Below are 12877 nucleotides of genomic sequence, written 5' to 3'. Positions count from 1 at the left end.
GGGAACTCAAACACTGGAGGTTCCTAAAGAAATTAAAAATTGAACTACTATATGACCCAGCAGTGCCTCCTCTGGGTGCACCCCCAAAGGAAATGAGGTCACTAGTTTTTAAAGATACCTGCCTCTATGTTCATTGCAGCACTATGCACAATAGCCCAAGACCTATGGAAACCTAAGTGTCTGTCAACAGATAATGGGTAAAGACATTTGTATTTATGTGTAATTATACATAATATGTATTATTTATACATATATAGTGGAATATTACTCATCCTTAAAAACGGAGATCCTATCATTCACTACAACTTGGTTTGAACTGGAGGACATTATGCTAAGTGAGAGAAGCCAGACACAGAAAAAAATTACTGTGTGGTCTTGTATGGGGAAGGGAAGAATTAGGAAGATGCAAGTCAAGGGATAAAAAGTTACAGATGTATAGAATGAGTAAGCCTAGAAATCTAATGTATGGTGTGAGGATCATAATATTATATTTTACTCAAGACTTTTGGTGCTCTTGACATAAAAAATGGTAATTTTGTGAGATTATGGCTATATTAATTTTCTTGTCTGTCATAATCATTTCACTCTGTATATGTAGTACAACACACACACACACACACACACACACACACACACACAGTAGAAAAAGGGAAAGACTCTCAGACAAACAAAAATTGAGGGAATTTGTTGTTAGTAGACCTTCCTTGCAAGAAATATTAAAAGAAGTTCTTTGGAAAGCAGGAAAATGATATAGATCAGATCTACATAAAGAAAGAGTAATGGAGAAAAAAATAACTACAGGTTAAATAAAATCTTTCGGTGTTCTGTTTGGAAACGCGGGGAAAAGTCTGCGTGGTGTGTTAAGTAGGAATGGACACTCAGAAGGACGTTCAACCCCCAAAGCAGCAGCCAATGATCTATACCTGTGGAGAATGTCACACAGAAAATGAAATAAAATCCAGGGATCCAATCAGATGCAGAGAATGTGGATACAGAATAATGTACAAGAAAAGAACTAAAAGATTGGTGGTTTTTGATGCTCGATGAAACATGGGAATTCAGAGGAGTGTCTTCCTTTGTACCTGGATTTGACCCTTGAATGTTTCTTGTTATTATACAGCTTTTTATTTAGCACACTAATCTTATGAATACAACTGTATACATATGATTCCATTTTATTTCATTTTCCAAGTCAAATTGTGTTTAGGTATCAGTAATTTGTGTAAAGACTCTTGTTTAATTAAATGACTTAATTTAATTTTATTGTATTATGTGATCAGACACAAAATGAAAAATTAAAATTGCTTCCCCAAATCACACTTTTAATTACACGCTTGTTAGAAATGGGAGTTTCTAAAGTCCTGTAAAATTCTGATGAAAGAAGTTCCTTGGAAACCATAATTATATGTTGTGAACTGTTGGTAAACTCTCTAGCATTATTTGGTACAGATTAAACTAGTCTACTTGCTCTCAGTATAAAGATATAAAAAATTCAAAACTAGTAGGTAAAATCAGAAATGAATAGACATAAAGGAATAGCTGAGAATGTGTAAAAACAAGTTGCTTCTTCACATATACAGGGTCATATGCATGCCTACCCTTCTGAAATAAGTTCTGTATAGAAAATTAGTCAAGGTGGAATAGTTACTTGAGTCGAAGACTAAGAGATTAGAAGGAGCATTACTGGAATAGGGGAAAGAGCCAGTGTAAAAGCTATGGGGCAAACTGTGAACTGCTTTGTTCCCACTTCAAAATGAAGCACATGTGACTTATACTTCATTAACAGTGAGTTAGTGGAAAAAGGTGAGGTTGCATTTTTGCCACTGGATGCCACCAAGAAAGCATTGTTAGAGTCTTCCTACTACCATCATCTCTAAATCAGAGTCCCCTGAGCACCTGAACATCTGCAGAAGCTGTTCATCAAAGGGCTGAGCTTTGAAACAACTGATGAGAGTCTGAGATGCTATTTTGAGTAATCGGGAACACTCACGGACTGTGTGGTAATGAGAGACCCAAACATCAAGTGCTCCAGGAGCTTTGGGTTTGTCACTTATGCCACTGTGGAGGAAGTGGACACAGCCATGAATGCAAGACCACACAAGGTACATGAAAGAGATGTGGAACCAAAGAGCTGTCCCAAGAGAAGATTTTCAGAGACCATGGGCATACTTAACTGTGAAAAAGACCTTTATTGGTGGCATTAAAGTCCCTGAAGAACATCACATGAGATTATTATGAACAGTTTGAGAAAATTGAAGCTATTGAAATCACGACTGACTGAGGCAGTGAAAAGCCTTTGCTTTTGTAACTTTGGATGACCATGACTGTGGATAAGACTGTCGTTCAGAAACACCATACTGTGAATGGCCACAACTGAAGTGGTGAAAGCCCTGTCAAAGCAAGAGATGGCTAGTGTTTAATTTAGCCAAAGAAGTCCAAGTCTTGGAAACTTTGGTGGTTGTAGAAATGACAGTTTTGGTCTTGGAGAAAACTTGAGTGGTTGTGTTGGTTTTGGTGGCAGTGGGGATGGCTACAATGGATTTGGTAATGATGGAACCAATTTTGGAGGTGGTGGAAGCTCGTTTATTTATTTTGACAATTACAACAATGAGTTATCAAATTTTGGACCCATCAAGGGTGGAAACTTTGGAGGCAGAATCTCTGGACTCCTTGGTGTTAGAGGCCAATAGTTTGCTAAATCACAAAACCAAGGTGGCTCTGGTGGTTCCAGCAATAGCAGGAGCTCTGACAGTGGTAGAAGGTTTTACTACTGCCAGGAAACAGCTTAGCAGGACAGGAGAGCCAGAGAAGTGACAGCTACAGATACAGATCTGTGAACTTATCTAAGCACACTGGTAGCAGGGCCTAGCCGCAACAAAGAAGAAATGGTTTAGACAGTACTCATATGTAGACAAAAAAACTTGAGGACTGTATTTGTGATAAATTGTATAACAGGTCATCTTAGTTTCTGTTCTGTGGAAAGTGTAAAGTATTCCATCAAAGATTTTAATGTAGACTTTTTTCCCCCACCCATGCTGTTGATTGCTAAATGTTAGTCTGATAATGATACCGAATAAATGTGTCTTTAAAAAAAAATCTTTCATTTTTTTCTTAACCTCACAGATAACCATTTATTCAAAATAAAAGCAACAATGTATTTCATTATGTATACTTATATCTGAGTTTATGGACACTAATGTATATATGAAATGGATGACAGAAAAGTTAAAATGGACATAGGGAGGAATTAAGATGATTTTGTTATTATAAAGTGCTTCATTGCTCATGAAGCAGGTTAGTATTATTTTAAATTGCATTTGAGTTAGTTGCAAAACTGTATTACAAACTTTAAGGCAACCACTAAAAATGGTAAAAGAAAATGTCTAATCATCATGCTAAGAAAGGAGAGAAATGCAATAAAAATGCTCCATTAAAATAACAAAGTCGGGGAGGAGATAATGGAAAACAAAAATAGAATCAAAGAATTACATGTATCAAATAGAAACCAGTAACAAACATGATAGACAGTCAGTGGTCTAAATGTACAATTTAAAGACAGAGACTGTCACAGTCAACAAAAACAAGAACTAACTAATGTTCTCCATAGGAAACACTTCAAATATGAAGACACATTTAGATTAAAAATAAATGGATGAAGACAGATGTACCATGATAACACTACCTCCAAAAAAGCTGGAGTAGCTATGTCAATTTCAGACAGAGCAAACTTTAGAACAAGGAAAATTATTAGGTATAAATAGATGGTAATTATATAATGGGGAAGGGATCAGTTCTCCAAGAACACATAGCAATCCTTGATATGCCCATGTCTGAAACAGTGTCTGAAAACGTGTCAAAATACAGGCGAGACTTCAGTTGCGGTGGCGCACACCTGTGATCCCAGTGGCTCAGGAGGCTGAGGCAGGAGGAGCAACTTAGTGAGGCACTTAGAAACTCAGTGAGACCCTGACTCTAATAAAATATTTTTTTAAAGGGCTGGGGATGTGACTAAGTGGTTAAGCACCCCTGGTTCAATCCCCAGTACCAACCAACAAACAAACAAACAAATGAGACCCAAACTGATAGAATTGCAAAGAGAAACAGATAAATCAACTGACCATAACAGACACATATATCCATCAACAGCAGAATACACATTCTTCTTAAACTCACAGGGAACATTCACCAACACAGGCTACACTCTTAGCTATAAAACTCAACTTTAAAAATTCAAAAGAAAAGAAAGCACAAGATGCCTGCCCTCAGATGACAATGTACTTAAGGTAGCAATCAATAATGAAAAAAATAGTTGGACAAATCCCCAAATACCTGGAGATTATATACTATACTTCTAAACAACACATGGGTCAAGGTTCAATCTCAAGAAAAATTTTAAAATATTTTCAACTGAATGAAAATGAAACCCCAACTTATCAAAATTTGTGACATTAGAAGAAATCAATAAATTGAAAACAAGAAATCAATAGGAAAAAAAATCAACAAAACCACAAAGTGATTATTTGAAAAGATCAATAAAATTGATACAACCCTAGCCAGATTAAGAAAAAAAAGAAAAAGGACAGAAATTATCTATATCAGACAGGGAATATTATGAACAATTCTATGCTGCAAATTTGACATCTCAGATGAAATGGGCCAATTTTTTGAAAAACATAATCTTCCCCAAAACTCACACATGAGGAAATAGAATATTTGAATAGGCCTATGTCCAATAAATACATTAAACCAATAACTAATTCTCCTCTAAAAGAGAAAACATCAGACCCACATGTGTTTATGGTAGGTTCTACCACGCACTTAAGAAATAAATATACCAGTTCTCTACAATCTCTTTTGGAAGATAGAAATGGACAGAAACCATCCTTACTAGCACTGAGGCTAGCTAGCATTACACTAACATCAAAACTCAACAGAGGCATTATAAAAACACCTCAGACCAATACCTCATGTATACAGATGAAAAAATCAGCAAATCAAATCTAATATTGCATAAAAAGAATTATGTTCAATAACCAACTGGAATTTTAGCAAATATGTAAAGTTGGCTTAACATTCAAAAATCAATTAACATAATAGATAATGTTAACATGCTAAGGAAAAGTCATGTTGAATGACACAAAAAGCATTTGACAAAATCATGCATTCATTCATGATGAAAACTCTTAGTAAAACTAGAAGTAGAGGGAACCTCCTCTACTTGATAAAGAATATCTACACAAAACCTACACCTAACATTATACTTCAAAGGTGAGAAACTAGAAGATTTCTCATCAAAATCAGAAACAAGGCAACAATTGCCGCCTTAACTATTGCTTTTCAACATTTAATGGGAGTCCTAGCTAATGAAGTAAGACAAGAAAATGAAACAAAAAGTAGATAGATTGTAAAGGAAGAAACAAAATTGTCTTTGTCCATTGGTGACATAATTGTCTATTTTGAAAGAAAAGACAAACAATATAAAGAGCTACACCTATTAAACAATTATTGCAAGTTTTCAGAACATAAAGTTAACATGCAAGAGGCAATAATTTTCCCATATATCAGCAACAATCGGAATCTAAAATTGAAAATATTGTGCCACTTACATTAGCATCCCCAAAATGAAATTCTTAATATCAGTGTTCAAATTAATGATTTTTAATCATAAAAGTAGAACAAAATTCATGCAAGATTATATGGGGGAAAACTAAAAAATTCTGATAGAAATAAAAGAAGAGCTAAACAATTGAAGAAAGATTCCATGTTCATGGATAGGAAGACCCAATAATGCCAAGATATCAGTTCTTCTCAACTTGTCCTGTAGACTCATGCAATCCAAATTAAAATCCAAGCCAAGTTATTTTGTGGGTTTTGACAAAACGATTCCAAAGTTTATATGGAGAGGCAAAATACCCAGAATAGCCAACACAACATTGAAGGAGAAGAGCAAAGGTCTGACACTATTTGACTGTGAGACTTTTGTAAAGCTACAGTAAATAAGACAGTGTAGTATTGGTACAAGATCAGTGTAACAAACAAAGAGTCCACAAATAGACCCACACAAGTATAGTCAACTGATCTTTGACAGAGAAGCAAAGGCAATATGATGGAACAAAGATTACCTGTTCAACAAATGCTCCTGGAACAATGGAACATTTATATGCAAAAAAAAGAATATAGATTCATATATGAAGAGAAGCTACAGATTGGGAAAAAATATTTGTAAAAAACATATCTGAAAAAGGACAGTTATCCCAAACATGCAAAGAACCTCTTAAAACTCAACAATAAAAAACAGACAACCTAATTTTAAAATGGGCCAAAGACCTTTTTAACAGATAACCCATCAAAGAAACTATATAGATGGCAATAAACAGATGAAAAGACATTCCACATCATATGTCATTAGAGAAATGCAAATTAAAACAAGATCCCCCTATACATCTATGGACAAAAATTCAGAACACTGCCAATATCAAATGCTGCTAACAAGAATATGGAGCAGCAAGAACTTTCATTCATGAGTTGAAAGAGTGCAAAACAGCACCGCCATTTTGCAAGACAGGTTAGTGGTTTCTTACCAAACTAAACATATTCTTACCATATAATCCAGCAATCATGCTCTTTGGCATTTATCTAAATGAGTTGAAAACTTATGTTCACACAAAACCCTTGAATGTGGATGTTTATAACAACTTTATTTGTAATCGTCAAAATTTGGAAGCAACAAAAATGTTCCATAGGTGAGTGGATAAAGGAACATTGGTGCATTCAGGGAACATCATCCAGCACTGAACAGAAATGAGTGATCAAGTCATAAAACGTCATGGAGGAAACAAATGTTTTACTAAGTGAGGAAAGAAGCCAATCTAAAAGGCTATGTACTATATGGTTCTAACTACCTAACATTCTGGAGAAGAGAAAATTATGGTAAAAAGATTCATGGTTGCCAATGGTTAAATGGTGGGAGAGATAAATAGGCAGACCATACAGGATTTTCAGGGAAGTGAATCCACTCCAATGCTATAATGTTAGACATTCTAAATTTCTAATTTGGCCAAACCCATAGAACACCATCAAGAGTGAGCCCTAATGTAAACTGTGAACTTTGGGTGGTAAGGATGTTCCATTGTAGGTAGGTTGATCAGTTGTAACAAAGTTCCACTCTGATGAGGAGGTTGATAATGGGGGAGGCTACTGTGTAAGTGTGGGCCAGGGAGCTGTGGGTACTCTCTGCATCTGTAGCTCAGTTCCTCTGTGATCTTGAAACTGCTCTAAAATGTAGTCTATTATTAAAAACAAACAGCAAATGGATAATAAACATAAGGTTCAGAATGGGATTGGGAGGAAACTCACCATAAACCTCTTACTGTTAACATTCCAGTTTTCATATGAGCAGGGGTTTGTTTTTTATTTTATTATTAAGAAATAAAAAAAATAAAAAATAAAAAAAAAGAAATAAGCAAATAGCCAGGCACGGTGGTGAATGCCTATAATCCCAGTGGCTCTGGAGGCTGAGGCAGGAGGATCCCTAGTTCAAAGCCAGCCTCAGCAACTTAGTAAGGTACTAAGCAACTCAGTGAGAGCCTGTCTCTAAATAAAATACAGAAAAGGGCTGAGGATGTAGCTCAGTGGTTGAGTGCCCCTGAGTTCAATCCTCAGTACCAAAAGCAAAAACAAAAAGAAATAAGCTAATAAACAAGAGCTTCTTGCAAGGACCCATGGATGAGAATGTGTAATGGACTAAAGGTTAGAATCAATCGAATTAATGTATATAAAAATAATCACATTTTAAAATTAAATACTGTTAGTGGGAAAAAAAAAAGATTAAGCAGTTAGTCCAAGAGCCAATTGAAATGTTAAGAGTAGGTTTGGAACAGTCACAGGGAGAAATTCCCCTCAGAGGCTCTATCATGTGTGATAATTTTATAAGGAAACTGAAAAGCAAGGAGAATGTTTTGACCAAAAAAAGAAAAAAAAAACTTTCCCTGCATCTGTAACTCCCCATGACATCCAGCAAGACCTAATTAAAAGAACTCAAAGAAATAAAATTTCAACAACAAAAATACCACCTACTAGTCATCACGATCCCCGAGGCACACCTTTCTAGCTGTTCACCAAAAATGTACTTTCTGTACTGTGAAGTTGCTGCTGAGCCATCACTACCAGCCCCCCTGCAGGTTCAGTGCTGGAGGTCCATCCTGGGGAAGGTTAGCAGAAAACCTCCCACAAGGTGCCCCTCCAACTCCTTTGGTCTTCTAACTAGCTGAGATGGATGCAACCTTAAAGCACCAAAAGTTGAAGAGCAGGGCTACTCTCAAGGTGGGGATTCAAATGTCTGGGTGGAGAGGGGCCTGTCCTCCAAATGCATGTGCCCATCTACTTCTGTTAAGTGAGTAACAAGTTAACTTATTATTGGGTGTGAACCAGTATACATTTGGGGGCTTATTTGCTATAGCCAATGCAGCCTCCAGCTGATGGTAGGATAACGTGAACTAGTAGGAACAGGAAAGGAGTTGTGAGCATCGAAGCCTTGTGCACACTGGAGGAGTAGAACAAATTCCTGGGTGACGATGGCAGAAGATGGAAAGAGGGTGACTAAAAATGGCTTGGCAACCCTCGGTGCTGAGGTCACTCCTTAATTACACTAGATCCAGATGTAAGGCAGTGTGGCCTGGTAGTTAAACTTCATAGGTTCTGGCATTAAGACTTGTCTGATTAAAATCCTGGTTCTGTGCCCCAGGATTGCATGATGAATAAGTAATGTAATCATGTTGAGTCTGTCTTTCATCCATAAAATGGTGTGAGCCACCATACCCACTTCAAGGAATTGTTCTGGGATTCAGTGAACTGACCTTTGCAAAAAAGTTGGTACAACATCTACTTTGCAGTAGATATTAAATTAGTGTTAGCAGGTATTAGGTTTATTCTTGTCATTGTTGTCTTTATAATAGGACAGCTTGTGAGTAACCTAGAAAAGTCACTCACTGAGGAATACCCTGCAGAGAAACTTTACTCCCTGTCCTAAACTCTGTCTCCTCTTCTCTTCCAAACCTTAACACATAGACAGATTTGTATAGGTATCTCATTTGGCACCTTCTTGAGCTCTTTTATAGCCATTTTTTTTCTGAATCCTAATAGTCCATGAGAAGCAGGTAGGAATTATTACTCATTTTTACAAAATGGATCCACTACAGTGCCTTTCCCACTACATCACATTGCTTTCCTTGAGGCAAAGTTTTGCATGATATCCAGTTCTCTGTAGATGAAAGAATTTTATCTAATGTGTCAGAATGTACCTGATAATCTATGTTTGTAATTATATTTTTACCGGTAATCATTTCTTTGTCTTCTTTTTCAATGAATGGATACTAACTGCTGTGGATTTCTCCCGCTGACAGCTGATCCCATTAAATTTGAACAGAGGATCTGTATCTCCAAGTTGCTGTTTCCTGTATTTGGCCAAAGATACAAAAGGACAGCCACACTAATAGAATTCACAAAAGCCAATGATGACATCAGCTGGTCTGAAATCTGACCAGTAATACCCGGGAGGACCAGAGGGGTAATAAAATACATTGAGTCACTGATAAAATATTCATTAATTTCAGCTAAATCAAAAGCATGCCTGGTTTAGGATGGTAGGAAGTAGGAACTAGGTCTAACTGTTCTTTTTTAGTATACTAGTGGTCAAGCCTAACTATCTGCTAAGTGTTGACCTCCTAAGGTTCACATTTGGAAAAGCAAGATGTAACTAAAGAGATTTACATATAGAGAATCATCTTGAAGTTGTTTTAGATTTTGTCTGTCAGTTCAAGGATTAGGTACCTTTGAAAAATATTTTGATCTTGCATGGAGCCAAGAAAGTAGAGAGTGATATATGATTCCTGGCTTGATTGACTACAGTTTCTGGAATGAATAAGAACAGCTAATATTGAGCACTTACTATGTGCCAAGCATTATTCTAGAAGTCACACAATTTTCTCAACAAACGAGTATTAATAATTATGAGGCCTGTTTTACAGATACTATTAAGGAACTTGCCAAAAGTCATATACAGCTATTAATTGGTAGAAGTAGAATCAGTCAATCAATTGAATGTGAATATAGCAACCCCAGCAGTAGGCCTATGTGAAGGGCAATAGAAGACGTACTATCCAATTATGGAGCGGTACCAAATACACACAACAATTACAGAAAAATTGACTGTTAAATAATGCAGAGTTGAATACAACTGCCATCTCAGTAAATGGTACTGCTACTCACCAAGGCACTCAGGCTAGTAACAAAAGTCATCTTTCCTTAACTATCCTGAGTAAATACTTCTGGTTTTACTTTTAAAAGGTAGATCTCAGATCCAGTCAATTCTAAACATCTTTTTTTTACTTCCACCTTATTCTAATGTATTGTTAGGTCACCTGGATTTTAGTAGAAACCTCCTATTTGGACTCCTTGCTTTCACTCTTGTCCAACTGATTTATTTTTTATTTTTATTTTATCCAGAGTGTTTTATTTTAAACTAAAAACAAGATCTTATCACATACCTACTCAAAATTCCTTACTGTGACCATCAAGGCCTTTCATGATCTGAGCCTTACTCATCCTCCAATCTCATTCTACCCTCCTTCACCCATCACCTTCACTGATCTTGCTCGTCCTTGTACAGGACAAACTTGTTCTATCTCAGAAACTTTGCATTTTCTGCTTTCTCAATCTCTGCAGGTGTCTGAATAACTATTATGTCCTCTTTCAAAGGACTTACAAATAAACAAGTAAATGAATGAATAGGTGACAGATGGATGAAGGAAAAGAAATAGGAGTTGGGTATGGTACAGGAACAGAAGGACTCACAAAGAAGATGAGACTTGAGTCTGACTTTGAAGAATGGTCAAAATTTGGAGCTCAGGCTCCTGCATAGGACCACCTCTTCTGACCAGAAGACCCCTGCTGGAGCCCAGACCTGGCCTAGATCCACCTCCACCCACCTGTGCAGGATCCAGGCCCAGGGTAGGTCTGAGTTGGCCACACACACACCCCACCTGGGAGCCCAGGACTAACCCACTTCCATCTTGGGACAATGCAGACATTGCCATGACTTTCCCTACGCAGTACCCTCTACTTTTCTACAACAGACAGGGCCTAGAAGTAGCTTGGAGAAGGCATCCTAAAGACAGTGTAAGGCCCACCCTTTCAGCCCCATTTCTGAAAGACATGCATCCATCTTGGGGCACCTCCATTGCTATCGTGAGTTACCTCCCATATTGCCACCACCCCCTTAATTTTAGTTGCAGTAGCGTACATCAAGGGACACCGGCAGCATCTGAAAGCCTAACATCAAGGTGAGGTACAGAAAATCTGCATGAATACTACAATATTATAAAGTAGAAAGTGTAATATCTCAGATCCACAGTGCCAGAAAGGAAGATATGTAGACAACATGAAAAAAAAATAAGGGAGGAAAGTGCCCCAAAGTGACCCAGCTTTCCCCCTCCTCGGTCTATACCCAAAGGACTTAAAAACAGCATACTACAGGGACACAGCCACATCAATGTTTATAGCAGCTCGATTCACAATAGCTGAACTGTGGAACCAAACTAGATGCCCTTCAGTGGATGAATGGATAAAATAAATGTGGCATATATACACAATGGAATTTTACTCATCATTAAAAGAGAATAAAATCATGGTATTTGCAGGTAAATGGATGCAGTTGGAGAAAATAATGCTAAGTGAAGTTAGTCAATCCCCAAAAAAACCAAATGATGAATGTTTTCTCTGATATAAGGTGACTGACTCATAGTTGATAAGGAGAGGGAGAATGGGAACTCTAGATAGGGCAAAGGGGTGGGAGGGGAAGGGAGGGGGCAGGGAGTTAGCAATGATGGTGGAATGTGATCGACATAATTATCCAAAGTACATGTATGAAGACATGAATTGGTGTGAACATACTTTATTTACAAACAGAGATATGAAAAATTGCTCTATATGTGTAATAAGAATTGTGATGCATTCCACTGTCATGTATTTAAAAAATAAAACTAATAAAAATATTTAAATTTAAAAAATAAAATAAAGAAAAGAGAGACTCTGAAAAAAAAACATCAGAAATCCTTGAAATGAAGAAAACAATAAACCAAATAAAAAAACTCAATAGAAAGCATCACCAACAGACTGGGTCACGTGGAAGACAGAATGTCAGATAATAAAGACAAAATATACAATCTGGAAAATAAAGTTGACCACACAATGAAGATGATAAGAAACCATGAGCAGAATATTCAAGAATTATGGGATAACATAAAAAGAACAAATTTAAGACTATTGGGATAGAGGAAGTCAGAGTTTCAAGCCAAAGGAATGCACAATCTCTTTAATGAGTTAATATCAGAAAACTTTCCAAGCATGAAGAATGAATTGGAAAATCAAGTACAAGAGGCTTACAGGATATCAGATGTATAAAATTACAACAGATCGACACATTACAATGAAAATGCCTAGCATACGAATAAGGAGAGAATCTTGAAGACTGCAAGAGAGAGGAAGCAGATCACACTGGGAAACCAATTCATATTTCAGCAGATTTTTCAACCCAGACCCTCAAAGCCAGGAGATCATGGAATAACATATACCAAGCTCTGAAAGAAAATGGATGCCAACCAAGAATCTATATCCAGCAAAATTAAGCTTTAGATATAATGATGAAATAATAGCCTTCCATGATAAACAAAAGTTAAAATAATTTACAACTAGAAAGCCTGCACTACAGAACATCCTTGGCAAAATATTCCATGAAGAGGAAACGAAAAACAATTATGAATATCAGCAAAGGGAGGTATTACACTAAGGGGAAAACTAACCAAAGGAGAAAACAAGTCAA

General features: G+C 36.7%; 2 protein-coding genes across 3 annotated transcripts in view; one reads left to right on the top strand and one right to left on the bottom strand.

Moving 5' to 3' along the window:
* The window catches only part of COL6A6 (collagen type VI alpha 6 chain), a 147091-nt gene that overhangs the window by 110720 nt on the left and 23494 nt on the right, over positions 1-12877 (bottom strand). The window lies entirely within an intron of this gene.
* LOC308653907 (DNA-directed RNA polymerases I, II, and III subunit RPABC4-like) lies at positions 822-1462 on the top strand. The gene has a single exon (XM_081302685.1). It carries the CDS (start codon positions 871-873, stop codon positions 1045-1047), a length of 177 nt encoding a protein of 58 aa, XP_081158811.1. The 5' UTR covers positions 822-870; the 3' UTR covers positions 1048-1462.

Source organism: Spermophilus citellus, assembly GCF_964194105.1.
Source record: "Spermophilus citellus genome assembly, chromosome: 7".
Classification (NCBI taxonomy): Eukaryota; Metazoa; Chordata; class Mammalia; order Rodentia; family Sciuridae; genus Spermophilus; species Spermophilus citellus.
Note: the sequence above shows the minus strand (reverse complement) of the source record. Positions and strands in the feature narration are given on the sequence as shown.